The sequence below is a fragment of the Trachypithecus francoisi genome, unplaced genomic scaffold, assembly GCF_009764315.1.
Source record: "Trachypithecus francoisi isolate TF-2019V2 unplaced genomic scaffold, Tfra_2.0 Lachesis_group9, whole genome shotgun sequence".
NCBI lineage: Eukaryota > Metazoa > Chordata > Mammalia > Primates > Cercopithecidae > Trachypithecus > Trachypithecus francoisi.
In genome coordinates, this window is record NW_022681474.1 from 60,765,988 (window position 1) to 60,787,671 (window position 21,684).

The 21,684-nt window shown below is 45.3% G+C and overlaps 1 protein-coding gene across 1 annotated transcript; it reads left to right on the top strand.

Moving 5' to 3' along the window:
* Positions 1–784: 784 nt before the first annotated feature.
* LOC117082040 (40S ribosomal protein S18-like) lies at positions 785–1,336 on the top strand. The gene has a single exon (XM_033208518.1). The coding sequence runs from the start codon at positions 835–837 to the stop codon at positions 1,291–1,293; it is 459 nt and encodes a 152-aa protein (XP_033064409.1). The 5' UTR covers positions 785–834; the 3' UTR covers positions 1,294–1,336.
* The last annotated feature ends 20,348 nt before the right edge of the window (positions 1,337–21,684 follow it).

The following is a 21,684-nucleotide window of genomic DNA, read 5'->3' on the forward strand; positions in this document are numbered from 1 at the left end:
GGCTGGCGGATCACGAGATCAGGAGATCGAGACCATCCTGGCCATTCTGGGTGACAGAGCGAGACTCCGTCTCAAAAAAAAAAAAAAGACTTGTGATAAATAAGATGCCTTAAAGTTTACTTGCTCAGGCAGAGGAAAATCAAGAACAACTTCTGTCGAACCACCGTGGTCTGTTGATTTTGCTTAAGGATGTTTTCAGTTCAATTTTGAACACGTGATTGATGTATACCATGAAAGCTTCCTATGTTACAAAATCCACCCCACCTCTCCTCCACCCAGTGTCCTGTCATCTCCAAACCCTGACGCCTATCCCATTTAATGAAACTCATACTCCAGCTATCACGATTCCCACAAATTGGTCATTTCTTTTGTCTTGAGGAAGAAGTTGATAATAGGAGGCAGTAAGACCTGGCTGAGTGTGCGATCATTTTTCTAGTTCTTGGGTTTTCTGGTGATAGTTCAATGGCACTTGGAAGTGAGGGAGGATATAAACCAAACTCTTTATAGTAGTAATTTTTGTAAGTTACATCAATTCCTCAAAACGCCGGATGCGGTGGCTCACGCCTGTAAACCCAACACTTTGGGAGGCGGAGGCGGGCAGATCACGAGGTCAGGAGATCGAGACCATCCTGGCTAACATGGTGAAACCCCGTCTCTACTAAAAATACAAAAATTTAGCCGGGCGTGGCGGTGGGCGCCTACTCCAACTTTGAAAGAAGTCCTGTTGTGGTTAAAATGGTATCCAACAGCATCATGTGCTGCAGAGAAATCTTTTGTGAAAGAAAGAGTTGCTCTTCCACAGGAGGCTTACACGCCGCCGCTTGTGCTGCCACCATGTCTCTAGTGATCCCTGAAAAGTTCCAGCATATTTTGCGAGTAATCAACACCAACATCGATGGGCGGCGGAAAATAGCCTTTGCCATCACTGCCATTAAGGGTGTGGGCCGAAGATATGCTCATGTGGTGTTGAGGAAAGCAGACATTGACCTCACCAAGAGGGCGGGAGAACTCACTGAGGATGAGGTGGAACGTGTGATCACCATTATGCAGAATCCACGCCAGTACAAGATCCCAGACTGGTTCTTGAACAGACAGAAGGATGTAAAGGATGGAAAATATAGCCAGGTCCTAGCCAATGGTCTGGACAACAAGCTCCGTGAAGACCTGGAGCGACTGAAGAAGATTCGGGCCCATAGAGGGCTGCGCCACTTATGGGGCCTTCGTGTCCGAGGCCAGCACACCAAGACCACTGGCCGCCGTGGCCGCACCGTGGGTGTGTCCAAGAAGAAATAAGTCTGTAGGCCTTGTCTGTTAATAAATAGTTTATATACCCATGAAAAAAAAAAAAAAGAAAGAGTTGATCAATGTGCAAACTTAACTGCTGTCTTATTTTAAGAAATTGCCACAGCTAATGCTATAAATAGATGTGCTGTCATTCAGGCTTTGTTGTTCTTATTTCTAGAGTGTGAACAGAGTAGACTTAGCATAATTCTAAAGGGCCCTCGGATTTTCAGAATGATCAATGAACACTGGCTTGAACTTAAAGTCACCAGCTGCATTAACCCCTAACTAGTGGGTCAGCTTATTTTTTGAAGCTTTGAAGCCAGGGATTGACTTCTCTCTAGCTATGAAAGTCCTAGATGGCATCTTCTTTCTATATAAGGCTGTTTCAACTACACTGAAGATCTCTTGTTTAGAGTGGCTACCTTCCTCAGTAATCTTAGCTAGATTTTCTTTTTTTTTTTTTTTCTTTTTTTTTCTGAGATGGCGTCTCACTCTGTCACCCAGGCTGGAGTGCAGTGGCACGATCTCCGCTCACTGCAATCTCTTCCTTCTGGGTACAAGCGATTCTCATGCCTCAGCCTCCGAAGTAGCTGGGACTACAGGTCCACATCACCATGCCTGGCTAATTTTTGTAGTTTTAGTAGAGACGGGGTTCCACCATGTTTGCCAGGCTGGTCTTGAACTCCTGACCTCAGGTGATCCACCCCTTGGCTGGGATTACAGGCACAAGCCACAATGCCAGGCCTTAGCAAGACTTTCTGGACAACTTGCTGTTGCGTCTATATCAGCATATGCTGCTTCACTTTACACTTTTATGTTGTGGAAATGTCTTATTCCTTAAACCTCATGAATCAACCATTGCTAGTTTCATTTTTTCCCCCCTGCAGCATCCTCACCTTTCTCAGCCTTTACAGAGTTAAGGTCTTGCTTTGATTAAGTTTTGGATTAAGAGAATGTTGTGGCTAACTTAATCTTCTATCTAGTCCACTCAAACTTTCTCCATATCAGCAATAAGGCTGTTTAGCCTTCTTATCATTTGTGTGTTCACTGGAGTAGCATTCTCATTTAAAGTGAGAGATAGGCAACCGTTCCTTTCACTTGAACACTTAGAAGCCATTGTAGGATTAATTGGCCTAATTTCAATATTGTTGTGTCTCAGCGAATAGGAAGGCCTGAGGAGAGGGAGAGAGACAGGGAACACACACATTTGGCTGGGTGTGGTGGCTCATGCCTGTAATCCCAGTGCTTTGGGAGGCCAAAGTGGGTGGATCACTTGAGGCCAGGAGTTCAAGACCAGCCTGGCCAACATGGTGAAACCCTGTCTCTACTAAAAATACAATAATTAGCCAGACATGGTGGCTCACGCCTGTAATCCCAACTACTCGGGAGGCTGAGGCAAAAGAATTGCTTGAACCCAGGAGACAGAGATTGCTGTGAGCTGAGATTGCGCCACTGCACTCCAGCCTGGGCAACAGAGCGAGACTCTGTCTCAAATAATAATAATAATAATAAAGTTTGAGATATTGCAAGAATTATCAAAATGTGACACAGAGACACAATGTTAGCAAAAATGATGCCAATAAACTTGCAGGGTTGCCACAAACTTTCAATTTGTATTTAAAATGTGACATAAGTACAGAGCAATAAAACTAGACATGCCAGACTGGGCACGGTGGCTCACACGTGCAGTCCCAGCACTTTCGGAGGCTAAGGTGGGCAGATCACCTGAGGTCAGGAGTTTGAGACCAGCGTGGCCAATATGGTGAAACTCCGTCTCTACTAAAAATATAAAAATTAGCCAAGCATGGTGGCGCGCCTGTAGTTCAAGCTATTTGGGAGGTTGAGGCAGGAGAATCACTTGAACCAGGGAGTTGGAGGTTGCAGTCAGAAGCCTGCTCATTTATTTTTCAAGATTCCTGGGAAAATAAATCTATGTGGTTACATTGAATAGATATTGTATTTTGCAAACATGTAATATTAAAGATTGACATTATCAGTATCCTTCATAAAAGCTGATGATGGTAAAAGTTATAGACATGATCCCATTCTATACAGGTTAACAAATTTATACCAGTTAAAACAAATTAAATTGACCAGTCTGTGTATGTTATTCATTTTTATTTAATTAGCTTTTCCTTTTATAGTCTTTTGGGTGGGGACACTGTCTGCCACCATATATAGAATATGACTGGGGAAATATCCTTGACTCTTCCTTTTCTCTCAGTAAAAGAAAACACTGTTTCTATGCTCTCGACATTTCTGAGAAATGTGTGGGGTTTGTTTGTTTGTTTTCCCCCACAGTAACAACCAATTCTCCAACTCTGCAGACACCAACTGGATGTTGCACAGTTTATTTCAATTCAATTCTGATGCTATCTACCTGGAGTTAGCCTTGTACCCCACAAGTTAAGGGCCTAGTCCCACAAGACTGTCTCCACTTTAGATGCCAATCTCAAGTCCAGGGCCTCTAGGACTTCTGATTGATGGCTATAAATTGGGGGTTCCCATGACCTCCTCTGCATGCTTGATAATTTGCTATAATAGCTGTCAAAACTCAGAGAAACACTTTACTTGCTATGACAGGTTTATTATAAAGGATGTCATAAAGGAAACATATGAACAGCCCAATGGAAAGGTGCACAGAGTGAGGTCTGGAAGGGTCCCGGGTGCAGGAGCTCCTGTCCCTGTGGAGGGAAGTACCACCCTCTTGGCACATGGATGCATTCACCAACCCAGAAGCTCTCCAAATCTTGTTTTTTAGGGGTTTTATGGAGGTTCCATTACATTGACATAATTGATTAAATCATTAGCCGTTGGGGATTGACCTCAACCTCCAGATGCCCTCTCCTCTCTGGAGATTGGGGAATGGGGCTGAAAGCTCTAATCTTCTAACCACATGGTGGCTCCAGCAGCCAGACTCATCCTGAAGCTCTGGGTATCCCAGTCACCTCATGAGCATAGAAAAGTACACTCATCACTCTGGAGATTCTGTACAGGTCTTAGAAGTTCTTATGTCGGGAACCATGGACCAAGACCAAATATTATAACGAAAGCTGCTCCTGTCACACCATCCTTCAGGAAGCTACAAGGGTCTTGGGGGCTCTGTGTCAGGAATTGGGGATAGACACCAAATACATCTTTCTTTCTTTCTCTCTCTCTCTCTCCTCTCTCTCTCTCTCTCTCTCTCTCCTTCCTTCCTTCCTTCCTTCCTTCCTTCCTTCCTTCTTTTTGAGATGGAATCTCACTCTGTTGCCCAGGCTGGAGTGCAGCAGCGTGATCTCAGCTCACTGCAAGCTCTGCCTCCTGGGTTCATGCCATTCTCCTGCCTCAGCCTCCCGAGTAGCTGGGACTACAGGCGCCCACCACCACACCTGGCTAATTTTTTGTATTTTTAGTAGAGACGGGGTTTCACCGTGTTAGCCAGGATAGTCTCGATCTCCTGACCTCGTGATCCGCCCGCCCTGGCCTCCCAAAGTGCTGGGATTACAGGCGTGAGCCACCGCGCCCAGCCCAAATACATATTTCTTATGTCGCGTTCACTCTTTTAACCCAGTACATCTCAAAACTTTCTGATTATAACTCCAAAATAGTTTTCATCTATGTCCCCCAACGCATTGGTCCTATAACCCCGGGTGATTGGGCTTTCACTAACTCTTTCCTGGAATACCCGACAACCTCTGAGCGTGTGTTCATCCTTCCACTTTCATCTTCATTGGGTCAGCCTTCCACAAGGCCACCTAAGTAACTGATAAGTACTTAACATCGCAATCGGACCCATTATGCCACTGCTGAAAGGCTTTCTCCTGTTCCACGTCACTCGTAAGATAAAATCCTGGCTCTTTCATGCAGCGAACAGGGCTGGAGTGAGATAAAGCCCCAGCTCTTTCACACAGCACACTCGGCTGGGGTGCAGTCGCTGCTATTTCGTCTCATTTCTCACCACACTTACAAAAGTAGACGTTTCTGGGTCGGGAGCAGTGGCTCATGTCTGTAATCTTAGCACTTTGGGAGGCCAAGGCCGGCAGATCACTTGAGGTCCGGAGTTTGAGACCAATCTGGCTAACATAGTGAAACCCCGTCTCTACTAAAAATACAAAAATTAGGCAGATGTGGTGCCAGACGCCTGTAATCCCAGTCACTCGGGAGGCTGAGGCAGGAGAATCACTTGAACCTGGGAGGTAGAAGTTGCAGTGAGCTGGGATTGAGCCACTTCACTCCAGCCTGGGCAGCAGAGTGAGACTCCATCACACGCACACACACACACACACACACACACAGGAATTAATTTTGCTCTATAAGCAACTTCCTTTCTACTTTCTATTCTGGTTCACTAAGAATTATCATGAATGGAAGTTGAATTTTACAAATGAATTTTCTGCGTCTATGCGGACAACCCTATGCTTTTTGTTCTTTAATTTGTTAATGTGGTGAATCACTTTAATCAAAATAAATTTGTCTCACTCTGTCACTCTCAGACTCAGGGGATCCTCCTGCCTCAGAGACTACAGGCATGCGTCAGCACACCCAGCTTATTTTATTTATTTCTTTTTAGACTGAGGATCCCTATGTTGCCCAGGCTGGTCTTGAACTCTGGGGCTCAAGTGATCCTCCCACCTTGGCCTCAAATCGGTTTTCTAATGTTAAGTGAACTTTCAGGTAAACTCAACTTGGTCATGATGTACTTGCTCATTTATTGTTTAGGACTCTTTTCTTTCTTCCTTTTTCATTCTTTCTTCCTTTTTTTTTTGAGATGGAGTCTTGCTGTGTCGCCCAGGCTTGAGTGCAGTGGCACAATCTCTGCTCACAGCAACCTCTGCCTCTGGGTTCAAGCAGTTCTCCTGTCTCAGCCTCCTGAGTAGCTAAGATTACAGGCACGCACCACCACGCCCAGCTAATTTTTGTATTTTTAGTAAAGACGGGGTTTCACCGTATTAATCAGGCTGATCTCGAACTCCTGACCTCAGGTGATCCACCCGCCTTGGCCTCCTAAAGTTCTGGGATTACAGGTGTGAGCCATCACGCCCCACCTCTTCCTTTTTCTTTTAGAGGCAGGGTCTTGCTCTGTCACCCAGCTTGGAGTGCAGTGGGGTGATCATGGCTCACTGCACCTTCAACCTCCTGGGCTCAAGGGATCCTCCCACCTCAGCCTCCCAAGTAGCTGGGACCACAGACATGAGCTGTCGCACTCAGCAATGTTTAGGACTCTTGCGTCCATGTTCGTGGGTAAGACTGACAGGCAATTTTCCTGTTTCATACTATCCTTTCTAGTTTTGATGTCAAGATTTTGCTAACCTCAATACATAAGTTAGATGACTTCCAGCATTTTTTCCCCAGTAGAGTTTGTACAAGACTGGAATTATATATCCCTAAACGCCTGAGAGAACAGTGTCTCCCCCTCTCTGTACTCTTTTTTCTTTGCAAACAGCTCCCACTACAGCAATGGCCCCCACAGCTCCAACTTCCTCCAGGAGCAGGCTCCAGCCAAAACAGGCTCACTTTCTTGTGGTCTAATAGCACAATCTTGAGTGAGAGAATATGATTAGAGATGTATGCCTGCATCACACAGATAGGAAAGGGTGGGCTGAGCTGCATAACACAAATGAAGATCCTGGCCAGAAAAGTCTACCTTTTTTTTTTTTTTTTTTTTAGATGGAGTCTCAGTCTGTCACCCAGGCTGGAGTGCAGTGGTGTAATTCCAGCTCATTGCAACCTCTGCCTCCTGGGTTCAAGTGATTCTCCTGCCTCAGCCTCCCGAGTAACTGGGACTACAGGTGCCTGCCACCACGCCCGGCTAATTTTTGTATTTTTAGCAGAGACAGGGTTTCACCATGTTGGCCAGGCTGGTCTCGAACTCCTGACCTCAAGTGATCCGCCCGCCTCAGCCTCTCAAAGTGCTGGGATTATAGGCGTGAGCCACCGCGCCTGGCCGCAAAATTAATTCCTAATGGTGGAAGATTTAAAACATTTCCTCCAAGACCAGGATCAAAACAAACGTGTGCATTATCCTTCCTTCTATTCAACATCCTGCTGAAGGTCCTAGCCAGTGAGGAAAAAAAATAAAAGGCATGAAGATTAGAAAGGAATAAACATATTATTTATTGATGATATGATTATATACATAGAAAACCCAAAATAATCCACAGAAAAATTATGAAAATCAATAAGAGAGTTTGGCTATATTGCTGAATACAAAATCAATGCATAAATGCCAATTGCATTTTTATGCATTAGCGAAAGTAGCGAGAAAATGTAATTTTGAAAAAGGCACTGTTTGCAGCAGCAGCAAAACTATAGAGTAACAAAGGAGAAATCTTTCAAAATGAGCAAGTTGTTTATGAAATTTAAAATTTTTATGGGTTGCATTAAGGAAGAGCAAAACAAATGGAAAGCTGTATCGTATTCATAAATGGAAAGACTTAATATCAATTGTTCCTAAATTGATCAATTCATTTTATTTTCTCTTTAGAGATAGGGTTTTGCTAGGTTGCCCAGGTTGGAGTGCAGTGGGGGTGATCATGGCCCACTACAACCTCGAACCTCCGGGCTCAAGTGATCCTCCTGCCTCAGCTTCCGGAATAGCTGGGACTACTGGCATGCACCACCACACCTGGCTCTACTCAATTCATTTTAAATCAAGGTCTCAAGAGGTCTCCCCTGCCCCTCCCTGTCTGGAACTTCATAAACCCATCCTAAAATGTGTGAAGAGCAAAAGATGAAAAGTGGTCTAGAGACTATTGAAGCAGTGGATTGGTTTAGTGTATAAAAACTTATCATCATAAAGCTATTGTAATAAAGGCAGTTGGGGCCGGGCGCAGTGGCTCATGCCTGTATCCCAGCAATTTGGGAGGCTGGGGTGAGTGGATCATTTGAGGTCAGGAGTTCGAGACCAGCCTGGCCAACACGGTGAAACCCCTACCTCTACTAAAAATACAAAAATTAGCTGGGCGTGGTGGCACACACCTGTGATCTCAGCTACTTGGGAGGCTGAGGCAGGAGAATCACTTGAACCCCGGAGGTGGAGGTTGCAGTGAGCAGAGATTGTGCCATTGCACTCCAGCCTGGGACAGAGTGAGGCTTTGTCTCAAGAAACAAAACAAAAAACCAGCAACAGACTAATGAAAATAGGGAACATCTATTTGTACCTAAGCAAGCATTACACATCAATGCAAAAAGGATGGAGAATTCAAGAAATGCTGTTGAATCAATCAGCTATCCAGCAGGAAAAGATAAATTGGATTGCTCCCTTACACATCACAAAACTATTCTAGATTAATTAAAGACAACATTAAACAGCAAAACTATGAAAAAATTCTGAAGATCATTAGGATAATACATTTATGACCTCAAGGTGGGTACCGATTTTTTAAACAAGGCACAAAAAGCACTAAGTATAAAGGAAAATAATCGGTCAGGCCCAGTGGCTCACGCCTGTAATCCCAGCACTTTGGGAGGCTGAGGCAGGTGGATCACTTGAGGTCAGGAGTTCAAGACTAGCCTGGCCAATATGGTGAAACCCCGTCTCTACTAAAAATACAAAAATTGGCCTGGCGTGGTGTCGCATGCCTGTAATCCCAGCTACCTGGGAGGCTGAAGCAGGAGAATTGCTTGAACCCGGGAGGTGAAGGTTGCAATGAGCCGAGATCATGCCACTACACTTCAGCCTGGGTGACAGAGTGAGACTCCATCAAAAAAAAAAAAAAAGCATATCATATACTGTATACCATACAATTTCATTTTTATGAAGTATAAAATAGGAAAAACTGAAGGAACATGTTACTTAGGGATGTGTATTTATCACATAAAACAAAGGAAAAAGTGGGGAGAGTTAATATGAAACTCAGGAAAGAGGATGAATGGAATGGGCTTAGAATCACAGTGTTTCTGTGGCTTACTTAGAAAAAATGCCTCTAAGGACAGATATGGTGGTTCACGCCTGTAATCCCAGCACTTTGGGAGGCTGAGGCAGGAGGATTGCTTGAGCCTAGGAATTGGAGACCAGCTTGCCCAGGGCAACACAGGCCCCATCTCTACAAAAAATTAACCAGGCATGGTGGCATGTGCCTGTGGTCCCAGCTACTTGGGAGGCTGAGGTGGGAGGATCACTTGAGCTAGGGAGATAGAGGTTGCAGTGAGACGTGTAGCATCACTACACTCCAGCCTGGGTGGCAGAGAAGACCCTGTCAAAAAAAAAAAAAAAAGAAGAAAGAAAGAAAGAAAGAAAAAAGAGAGAGAGAGAGAGAAAGAGAGAGAGAGGAAGGAAGCAAGCAAGGAAGGAAGGAAGGAAGGAAGGAAGGAAAGAAACAAGATATGTAACTCTGTTAGTATTCTAACAGATACTAGAAGTATGTTTCTTATGGAAGAGTTATATAGATGGTTATTATCATTTTTTAAAACTGAATATCTATATAATTATATAAAGAGAGAGAAGGAGAGATGCAAGAATGAGAGGGCCAGAGAGAGAGAGAGGAAAAAAGAGAGACAGAGAAAGAAAGAGAGACTTTTCACATGCTGAGCTGCTTTTTTTGTGTGACAGGGTCTGGCTTTGTCACCCGGGCTGAAGTGCAGTGGGATGATCTTGACTCACTGCAAACCTCTCCCTCCCAGACTCAAATGATCCTCCTGCCTCAGCCTCCCAGTAGCTGGGACTACAGGTGTGTGCCACCACACCCGGCTAATTTTTGTATTTTTTATAGAGATGGGGTCTCACCATGATGCCCAGTCTAGTCTGGAACTCCTGGGCTCAAGCGATCTTCCTGCCTTGGCCTCCCAAAGTGCTGGAATTCCAGGCGTGAGCCCCCCATGCCTGGCCTCAGCAGCATTCTTGTCATGTGACATCCTGGTGTCTTTATGAGAAAATGTACCTCTTTGTTTACTAATCTTATGTGCTGAGTTGTGCCCCAGCACCTCCCTGCCTCCACCCAATTCATCTATTGAAATCTTAACCCCCCATATCTCAGAATGTGACTATATTTGGAGATACGGTCTTTAAAGAGGTAATTAAGTTAAAATGAGGTCATTGAGGCAGACCCTAATCTAATATGACTGGTGTCCTTATAAGAAGAGATTAGGACACAGACACACACAGAGGGACGACCATGTGAAGACACAGGGAGAAGACAGTCATTAATTTCTGTGTCACTGTTTCTGTGGCCATAGCCACCCAGTCTGTGGCACTCTGCAATAGCAGCCCTAGCAATCTAACACAAGTAGACTGAGCTCTTTTCTGTGATTTTTCTCTCTTTTCTTCAGAGTTCTTTCTGTTCGCCTGCTGTGCACTTTAATCTCCAGTGTTAGCCATTGCTCCTGCTGTCCTCCTGTCTGGTTGACCATCTCCAGCTCATGCCTTCAGAGTCAGCCTTGTGGTTCCACCTCCAGGAAAACTTTAAAACTGGGTATCCTGGCCCAGGACTTCCAAGCAATCCCTGTCTGGCATTACAAGGACCACTGCAGATTGCAACCATCTGTTGTGTCTCTCTGTTCCCTAGAGTGTGAGCTCCTTGGGGGCTGAGTGACATTCATCTTTGCAGTCTCAGCAGTTGAGTGCCTGGTGCACAGTAGGGGCTCTGCGGCTGCTTACTGGGTGCAGGCAACCATACAATGCAGACCTCAGCCAGCGAAGGCAGTTTCAGGTCAGGTGCGGTAGCTCATGCCTGTAATCCTAGCACTTTGGGAGGCCAAGGTGGGTGGATCACCTGAGGTCAGGAGTTCGAGGCCAGCCTGGCCAATATACTGAAATCCTGTCTCCATTAAAAATACAAAAATTAGCTCGGTGTGGTGGCGGGCATCATGTTTCACCATGTTGGTCAGGCTGGTCTCGAATTCCCGACCTCAGGTGATCCGTCCACCTCAGCCTCCCAAAGTGCTGGGATTACAGGTGTGAGCCACCGTGCCTGGCTACAGAAAATTTTAAAATTTGCTGGATGTGGTGGTGTGTGCCTGTGGTCCCAGATACTCGGGAGGCTGAGGTGGGAGGATGGCTTGAGGCTACAATGAGGTATGACTGTGCTACTGCACTCCAGCTTGGGCAAAAGAGTACAACCTTTCTCAAAAAAACCACAAAACCTCTCTATCTATCTATCTATATATATGTACGTATATGTATATCGGACAGTAGTATGTGTGTGCAATGCAAATGATTAACAAGGTTGTGAGATAGGCAGTAATATGGGTTCCTTTAGAGTGAGTGGTCAGGGAAGCCTTGTCTGAGGAGCTAACAACTGTGCTGAGACCTAATGACAGGAAGCAGACATGTTGGAAAAATCTTTAGAAAGTACAGAGGCTGGCTGGTTGCGGTGGCTCACACCTGTAATCCCAACACTTCGGGAGGCTAAGGCAGGTGGATCAATTGAGGTCAAGAGTTCAAGATCAGCTTGGCCAACATGGTGAAACCCCGTCTCTACTAAAAATGCAAAAAATTAGCTGGGCATGGTGACACGTGCCTGTAGTCCCAGCTACTTGGGAGGCTGAGGGGCAGGAAAATTACTTGAACCTGGGAGGCAGAGGTTGCAGTGAGCTGCAGTGAATCAAGATCCCACCACTGCACTCCAGCCTGGGCAACAGAGGGAAATTCCATCTTAAAGCAAAAAAAAAGAAAGAAAGGAAAGAAGGCCAAGCATGGTGGCTCAGACCTGTAATCCCAGCACTTTGGGAGGTCAAGGTCAGTGGATCGCAAGGTCTGGAGTTTGAGACCAGCCTGGCCAATATGGTGAAACCTCGTCTCTACTAAAAATACAAAAATTAGCTGGGCATGGTGGCGGGTGCCTGTAATCCCAGATGCTCGGGAGGCTGAGGCAGGAGAATCACTTGAACCCAGGAGGCAGAGGTTGCAGTGAGCCAAGATCACACCACTGCACTCCAGCCAGGGCAACAGAGTGAGACTCCGTCTCAAAAAAAAAAAAAAAAAAAAAAATAGAGGAAGAATGTACAGAGGCCCAAGGGTGAACAGAGGAACAGAAGACCAGCCAGTGCGTCAGGGTGTAGGAGTCGGGAGAAGTGGGCGGGGAATAAATGTGGACAAGGCAGGAACCAGAACACACAGGGTCTCCTGGGACCCTACAAAACTTTTATTCTGAGTGTGGTGGAAAGCCACCTACAGGTTTCAGAAGAGAAATGATCAAGATGAAGAGCGTGGTGCTTGCTAAGAACCTGGAGAGAACTGGGCAAATTCAGGGGAAGGTTTGCAGATAGAGTCAATGAACCATGAGAACAGGGGGAAGGGAAGACTTGGTGATTTTCAGGTTTATGACTTAAGCAGCTGGGGGAACAGTGGGGCCATTTACTGAGTTTCAGAAGTCCGAGGGAAGTGAATGGAATGGGGTATCAGGGAGTCTCTTTTGGCATGTTCCATTTCAAACACCTTTTCTGCATCCAGGAGTTGATGTTATGAGCAGACAGAAAGAGGACCCTGGGATTCAGAGAGAAAGTGGGGGCTAGATAACTATGCCCTTCCCTCTGCCCACAGACCTGTCTCTCTAGCAGAGACAAAGGTGTGGGTGCTGTTTAAGCCCACGTGGCTGTGGGTTATCTAGGCAGCTAGGAGATGTGGAGAAGACAATGGGGCGATGAAGCGCTTCACAAAGTTTTGTTCTAAATGAGATAATGATAATGATTAGCTCGGCATGGGGCTGATCCTTGTGGTACTCCAAAATTTAGTGACTCTTTAGATTCCAGACATCCAGCCACGGTGAAGGAAAATGAGTAGGTAGGAAAGCAGAAGAAAGATCAAAGAGTATGATATTATGGAAGCCAAGAGATGAAGAGATGCTTCAAGACAGAGGAAATAGGCTGGGTATGGTGGCTCATGCCTGTAATCCTAGCACTTTGGGAGCCCAAGGCAGGCAATCACTTGAGCTTAGGAGTTCGAGATCAGCCTGGCCAACATGGCAAAACCCCATCTCTACTAAAAATACAAAAATTAAAAAGAAAAAAGTACAAAAATTAGCCAGGTGTGGTGGCACATGCCTGTAATCCCAGCTACTCAGGAGACTGACGCAGGAGAATCATTTGAACCTGGGTAGCGCAGGTTACAGTGAGCTGAGATCATGCCACTGCACTTCAACCTGGGCAACAGAGTGAGACCCTGTCTCAAAAAATAAAATAAAATAAAATAAAATAAAATAAAATAAAATAGGAAAAATAAAGAGTAACAGAAAAAATGGGAGCGTTTTCCTCCCATTGGAGATGGGAAGGTGAAGGGAAGGTGTTTGGTATTTTTGTTGTTGTTCATTCAATCCATGAGATTTTAGAACTTGTTTGTATACTGATGGGAATAATTCAATAGAGTGAAATGTTGGCCAGGAGCGGTGACTCACACCTGAAATCCCAACACTTTGGGAGGCTGAGGTGGGCAGATCGCTTGAGACCAGGAGTTTGAGAGCAGCCTGACCAACATGATGAAACACCATTTCTACTAAAAATACAAAAATTAGCCGTGGTGGTGGATACTTGTAATCCCACCTACTCAGGAGGCTGAAGCATGAGAATCACTTGAACCTGGAAGGTGGAGGCTGCGGTGAGCTGAGACTGCACCACTGCACTCCAGCCTGTGCGACAGAGCAAGACTCTGTCTCAAAAAAAAAAAAAAAAAAGAGAGAGAGAGACAGTGAAATGTTGAAGAAAAATTTGGGGACTAAAATTCTTGAGACAAGAGGAGATAAGAGGCTGGGGCACGACGGCTCATCCATATAATCCCAACACTTTGGGAGGCTGAGGCAGGAGGATTTCTTGGGCCCAGGAGTTTGAGACTAGCCTGGGCAACATAATGAGACCGCATCTCTACAAAAAATACAAAAAGGCCGGGCACGGCGGCTCACGCCTGTAATCCCAGCACTTTGGGAGGCTGAGGTGGACTAATCACCTGAGGTTGGGAGTTCAAGACCAGCCTGACTAACATGGAGAAGCCCTGTCTCTACTAAAAATACAAAATTTGTTGGGCATGGTGGCGCATGCGTGTAATCCCAGCTACTTGGGAGGCTGAGGCAGGAGAATCACTTGGACCTGGGAGGTGGAGGTTGTGGTGAGCCGAGATTGCACCATTGTACTCCAGCCTGGACAACAAGAGCAAAACTCTGTCTCAAAAACAAAAACAAAAAAAGCCAAGCATGGTGGCACCTACCTGTAGTCCTAGCTACTCAGGAGGCTGAGGTGGGAGGATCGCTTGAGCCCAGGAGGTCAAGGCTTCAGTGAGCTATGATCATACCACTGCATTCCAGACTGGGTAACAGCAAGACTTTGTCCCCCCATGCACCGCCCCCAACAAAAAGTGATAAGAAACATAGAATTTGAGTTACTGTCAACAGATTGCTGCCAAAATTTTATTTAGAAAAAAAATCAAGGTTCTTCTATAACTCTGGAATGCAGAATACATATTATTTTAAAAAGTGACAATGACCATGGTGCAATAATAGAAAGTGCTTAACAAAAATGATTATAAGTCAGGTACTCTGCTGCTTTATTTACTTTATCACTCAGACAACACCCAGACTAAAAGAAATTACTATTTTTACAGATTCATATGAATGAGGATGTTGAGCCTTAGAGCATCTAATTTGCTCACGATTAACAGTTAAGAGATCTAGGATCTCTATTCGGACCGGTGGGTGCCAAGGTGCTTCGATTGCCCAATGATGCGCAGACTCAGGTTTTGCAAACACCCATTCCAATGCCTCTCCACCCTGTTTCCCACAACCCCACAGGCCCTGGGCTCCTACCAGAGAACCTCTTGGCTATGTTGCATCTGATGGTTGCCAAGATACTAGTCACCTGTCACACTGTTCTGTTTAGAAGCTGCTTCATTTTTTTCCCCATTTGAAATTATTAAATTTTTTCTCCTTTGACTAAAATAGTCACCATTGTTAATGCAAGCACTATTTTCTCATACCAACCATTGCCTGAAAACAAAAAGTCTCCTGGGAATAGATGTGATCTGTTCAGGACAAGTTCTAGCAAGCTGTGTTTAAAGTTTTTATATTTTCTGAAGACTCTTTATTTGGAGTTCATAAATAACTGTGTGTGTTTGTATTGCAATCTGCTTGAGAACAAGAAATGTGTGGGGTTTTTTTACTACATTTTATTTCCTTTGTAATTCTGTAAGAGCTTGATATGTAGAAAAGATGCTCAATAGTGGAATTATTGCCTTGGTGATGGGAATGTTTATGGAAAGCTAAGACTGCTACTGAGTTTCCTCCTATCTAGGTCATGAAGAGCTCCAGGGAATAAGAACTTTACTGGCTTGGACCCTTGATTGAAAAAGCCTTCCTTCCATTTTTAACATCATCCTGGAGAATGAGCCATTGTTAAGCTTTAAAAGATCTGCTATGCTTTGTGCATGTATGCCACGTAAGAGGCCCTTATTATCGGAGGATAAAAAGCCACTTTCAGCTGGGCACAGTGGCTCACGCCTGTAATCCCAGTACTTTGGGAGGCCAAGGTGGGTGGATCACCTGAGGTCAGGAGTTTCAAACAAGCCTGACCAATATGGTGAAACCCAGTCTCTACTAAAAATACAAAAAATTAGCCAGGCATGGTGCCTTGCACCTCCCAGCTACTCGGGAGGCTGAGATAGGAGAATTGCTTGAACCCAAGTGGAGGTTGCAGTGAGCTAAGATTGTGCCACTGTACTCCAGCCTGGGTGACAGAGCAAAACTCCGTCTCAAACAAACAAAAAAAAAGACACTTTCCTGGAATCCACTTCCAATGAGGAATAAAATTTTATATGAATTTACTTTTTAAATATTTGATTGAAATTTATCTAGAAAAATGAAACGAAAAATGTGAGAAACTTTAAAATTTGTGTTTAGGAAGAGTGATGTTATACCATATTATAAAGATGAACTAAGTCTTTTTCTTTTCTTCCTGTCACCCAGGCTAGAGTGCACTGGCGTGATCTTGGCTCACTGCAGCCTCAAAGTCCCAGGCTCCTAGGGGATCCTACCACCTCAGCTCCTGAGTAGCTGGGACTACAAGCCTGTGCCACCATGCCTGGCCAATTTTTGTTTTTGTTTGTATTTTTGTTTGGTAGGGATAGGGTTTCACAGTGTTGCCCAGGCTGATCTCAAACTCCTGGCCTCAAGCAATCCAATTGCCTTGGCCTCCCAAAGTGCTGGGATTATAGGCATGAGCCACGGCATCTGGCCTGAACTATGTCTTTTTTTCCCCATGGATAATGCTTGATTTATTAGTATTAAAAAACAGTTCTCATGTAGAAAACAAGCTGATTTTTGAGGGTTAAAAGCACTCTTTAAAAATTTAAATAAAAGTTAAAGCATGGATTACATGGGGTTGTTTCTCCTGGAAGCACTTAAGTGAATGAATATGCTACAATGAAGATATCAAACACACAAGAGGGCAATGGACAGGAACTTGGACTACACAGCCCCTTGTCACAGCTGCTGCTGCTGCTTCTGCTGCTGCTGCTGCTTCTTTCTCCTCCTCCGCCTCCTTCTTCTTCCTCGACTTCCTCTTCTTCTTCTTCTTCTTTTTTTTTTTTTTTGAGATGGAGTCTTACTCTGTTGCCCAGGCTGGAGTGCAGTGGTGCCATTTCGGCTTACTGCAACCACTGCCTCCTGGGTTCAAGCGATTCTCCTGTCTCACCCTCCCGAGTAGCTGGGATTACAGGCACACAACACCATGCCCAGCTAATTTTTTGTAGTTGTCATAGAGACAGGATTTCACCACGTTGGTCAGGCTGGTCTCGATCTCCTCACCTCAAATGATCTGCCCACCTCAGCCTCCAAAGTGCTGGGATTACAGGTGTGAGCCACCACACGCAGCCACCTGGTCATAGCTTCTGACCCAGCAGATGTTACCTGTGGATGGTACATGCCCATATTTGAAAGCAGAAGTGAATTCCTGCTAAAGCCAGGGGTGCACAATGTGGAGACAATTCACTTGCATGTTGGAATACCAACAAAACCATAACATGGAGTTGTGACTCTCAGGTGACAGATGAAAGTTTGCTGGACAGTTACAATGTAAACGTCACGACCCATCAGCGCCCAACACTGATTCAGTCTCCACAGTAGCCACAGGCACTGCAGCGGCCTCAGAGCAGAAGGCACAGGATACCAAGGCAGCAACCTGTGGCCTCAACATGGAGGACCTGAGGCCACTACCTTTAACCAAGCTGTGGTGCAGAAAAGGCAGGCCCGCAGAAAGCCATCCAAAGCACTGGTGGTGTTGTTCAGGCACACCTCTAATTGGGTTCCAGTTCCTGGAGGGTAGGTATGGGGAAGGCTTGTCCCCAGAACTAGGCTTTGCTTGTCATCTGTGCCAAAGGTGTTTGGGGATCAAAAGTCTAAGCAGCACTTATTAGTGTGCACAAATCAAGAAAAGAAAATGTAAAATGCACACGTTGTGTTATCTTTTAGGACCATAATTAAAAATGAAGAAAAGGCTGGGCATAGTGGCTCATGCCTGTAATCCCAGCACTTTGGAAGGTGAAGTGGGCAAATTACTTGAGGTCAGGAGTTCGAGACCAGCCTGGTCAACATGGTGAAACCGTGTCTCTAAAAAATACAAAAATTGACCAGGCACGGTGGCTCATGCCTGTAATTCCAGCACCTTGGGAGGCCAAGGCGGGTGGATCATCTGAGGTCGGAAGTTCGAGACCAGCCTGACCAACATAGAGAAACCCCATCCCAAAAATACAAAACTAGCTGGGTGTGGTGGCGCATGCCTGTAATCACAGCTACTCGGGAGACTGAGGAGGGGAATCACTTGAACCTGGGAGGAAGAGGTTTTGGTGAGCTGAGATTGCTCCATTGCACTCCAGCTTGGGCAATAAGAGCGAAACTCCATGTCAAAAAAAAAAAAAAAAAAATTAGCCAGTCGTGGTGGTAAGCACCTGTAATCCCAGCTACTTGGGAGGCTGAGGCAGGAGGATCGCTTGAACCTGGGAGGTGGAGATTGCAGTGAGTCAAAATCGTGCCACTGCACACCAGCCTGGGCAATAGAGGAGATTCCATCTCAAAAAAAATAAAAAATGAAATAGAAAATAAAAATGAACAGTAGTCTCACATAAAAAGAGGTTTATTTAGATGTAAAGACTAAGTCTTGAAATAAACCAAAAATGCATGATTGGAGAGGGGAGGAACTTTTCTGACACAACTGTACATTTGGGTTTTGCTTCCTGGTTGATTTTACAATCTTATAAAAAGAATCGTTTTTACAAAAATATCCCCTAGCTTGATTCATTTTCCCAAGGGCCTTTTTAAATCCTTTGATGTTTAAATTATTCTTTGAAGCACCTATCTTGCATCGTGCTTGCAAATGTTCTCTTCAATTTTAAACAGTCTTAACACTGATAGATCCTCCCTGCGCAACCGCTCTGCCTGTGATGACAGCAGCTATCCAACGTCGTTTCCATGAAAACCCCCCTATTTCAGGAGATTGCAATTTCACTCCGTGCATATTTGCACCGGATGTTTACAACCTCTGACAATCAGATGGTTAATGAATTATTATCACATTGATGAGCCGCGTCAGATAGAGCAAGAAATGGTCATGAACAGCGCTTTGTTAGTTTTTCTCTTCCCTAAGGTATGCAATTTGGGAGCTAAGATAATAACTTTGCTCACGTCTCTTTGTAGTGGAGCAGAAGTAGGGGAAGAAAGACAGGAAAGAATGGGGATGATTTGGAGAGAGTGTTTGCTCTTGCTTCCTTTCTCGCTGCATCTCATTCAGGCTTCTTGCTGCTTCATATTTCTCTTGAATAGCACCCACCTTCCTCCTTCAATGGTAACCGCAATTATTAACATTTCCTACTCATCTTCTCTTCCCCTCAACCTCAAGCATTGAGGGGGAAAGAAAGGAAAAGTGGAAGAGCCTGAAGAATAGAAGTGCTTTTCCAAGATGCATTTGGACCATGCAACAATGATGAGCTGGACCCAGGGCCTGGAAAAGGCAGGAGGGTTGCACTTTTACTCCCCACCCCGTTATTATTATTACTATTATTTAATTTAATTTAATTTTTTTTTTTTTTTTTTGAGGCAGAGTCTTGCTCTCTCACCCGGGCTGGAGTTCAGTGGCGTGATCTTGGCTCACCACAATCTCTGCCTCCCAGGTTCAAGCAATTCTGCCTCAGCCTCCCCAGTAGCTGGGATTATAGGCGCCTGCCACCACAGCCAGCTAATTTTTGTATTTTTGGTAGAGATGGGATTTCACCATATTGGCCAGGCTGCTCTCAGACTCCTGACCTTGTGATCTGCCCGCCTCAGCCTCCCAAAGTGCTGGGATTACAGGCGTGAGCCACAGGGCCTATTTTGTTTTTTTGAGACAGAGTCTTGCTCTGTTGCCCAGGCTGGAGTGCAGTGGCACAATCTTGGCTCACTACAACCTTCACCTCCTGGGTTCAAGTGATTCTCCTGCCTCAGCCTCCTGAGTAACCGGGATTACAGGCCCCTGCCACCACACCTGGCTTATTTTTGTATTTTTAGTAGAGACGAGATTTCACTGTTGCCCAGGCTGGTCTCAAACTCCTGACCTCAGTTGGTTCACCCACCTCAATCTCCCAAAGTGCTGGGACTACAGGCATGAGCCACCGTGCCTGGCCCCCACCCCATTATTTAAATACTCAGTGCACCCAGGGACTGGGGTGTCACTCTGTGGAGCAGCTACTCTAATCACAGCCCTTCAGGCAATGCTGCCATACTACCCCAGCCTCCTGCCCCTCCACCCACCACCCACCACCAGCCACCTACCCATCACTGCTGCCCAACCCAGGCCTATAGCTATCATCTTCCTTGCTGCTGCAAGGCCAAAACCTACGTTAAATAACCATTTTCTTCCAGAAGCAGTTTTAAATCACAACAGAATTTCTTTACATTTACAGAGCCTGTGTTCTCCAGGGTAATTATAACACTGTGTTCATTAGGTGGATCTGTTTGTACTGACATGCAAAGATGTCCAAGATATAAGTGGAAAACATTGAATTGCAAAACTTTCTTCGTAATATAACATTTTATTTAAAAATATATTTACATATATATTAATACATGGAACTGTCTGTTAAAATGTAACTTTCTACTTCATGATTAGGGTCTGATATCAGATATTAAATGGAGTGTGACACAGCCCACCTTGGAGGCATCTTCAAAGTAAATACTGAAAACTGGTTCTGCGACTGTTTATCTTACCCCCCCGGCTTTTTTTTTGAGACAGAGTCTTGCTCTGTCACCCAGGCTGGAGTGCAGTGGCGTGACCTCGGCTCACCGCAACCTCTGCCTCCCGGGTTCAAGTGATTCTCCTGCCTCAGCCTCCCCAAGTAGCTGGGATTAAAGGCACAAGCCACCATGCCCAGCTAATTTTTTTGTATTTTTAGTAGATATGGGGTTTCACCATGTTGGCCAGGCTGGTCTCAAACTCCTGACCTCAGGTGATCTGCCTGCCTCGGCCTCCCAAAGTGCTGAGATTATAGGCATGAGCCACCAAGCCTGGCCTCCCTTCTCTTCTCCATACCCCTTGACTTTGCCAATAAGCAAGAGGGAAAGAGGATAAAAGAGAAAGAAGACCAGACTACACCACCTTCAGGAAAGGAAACATCTTTTCTTTGAATCAAAGCTGAATTGATGAATGAAATCTCAAACCTAATTTCTGATTTGACACTGTATTTTGTGATTACAGGACAGTCTTCTGAGTAAGAAAATTGAGGGGACTGCCAAGTTTCCAGTCAGTGGGAGAGGAAAGGTTCCCCACTGAATAAACTTTTTTTTTTTTGAGATCTGAGAGTCTCATTCTGTTGCCCAGGCTAGAGTGCAATGGTGAGATCTTGGTTCACTGCAACCTCCACCTCCTGGGTTCAAGCGATTCTCCTGCCTCAGCCTCCCAAGTAGCTCGGACTACAGGCACGCACCACCATGCCCGGCTAATTTTTATATTTTTAGTAGACATGGGGTTTCACCACGTTGTCTAGGCTGGTCTCCAACTCCCAACCTCAGGTGATCCACCCACCTCGGTCTCCCAAAGTGCTGGGATTACAAACATGAGCCACTGGTTCCAGCCTCCACTGAATAAACTTTAAAAAGGCAGAGAGAGGCCGGGCGCGGTGGCTCAAGCCTGTAATCCCAGCACTTTGGGAGGCCGAGACGGGTGGATCACGAGGTCAGGAGATCGAGACCATCCTGGCTAACACGGTGAAACCCCGTCTCTACTAAAAAATACAAAAAATTAGCCGGGCGAGATGGCGGGCGCCTGTAGTCCCAGCTACTCGGGAGGCTGAGGCAGGAGAATGGCGTAAACCCGGAGGCGGAGCTTGCAGTGAGCCGAGATCGCGCCACTGCACTCCAGCCTGGGTGACAGAGCGAGACTCCGTCTCAAAAAAAAAAAAAAAAAAAAAAAAGGCAGAGAGAAACAAAAATAAAGTGGAATTTTTATGACATTTCCCTGTTGGGCTTAATGGAGAGA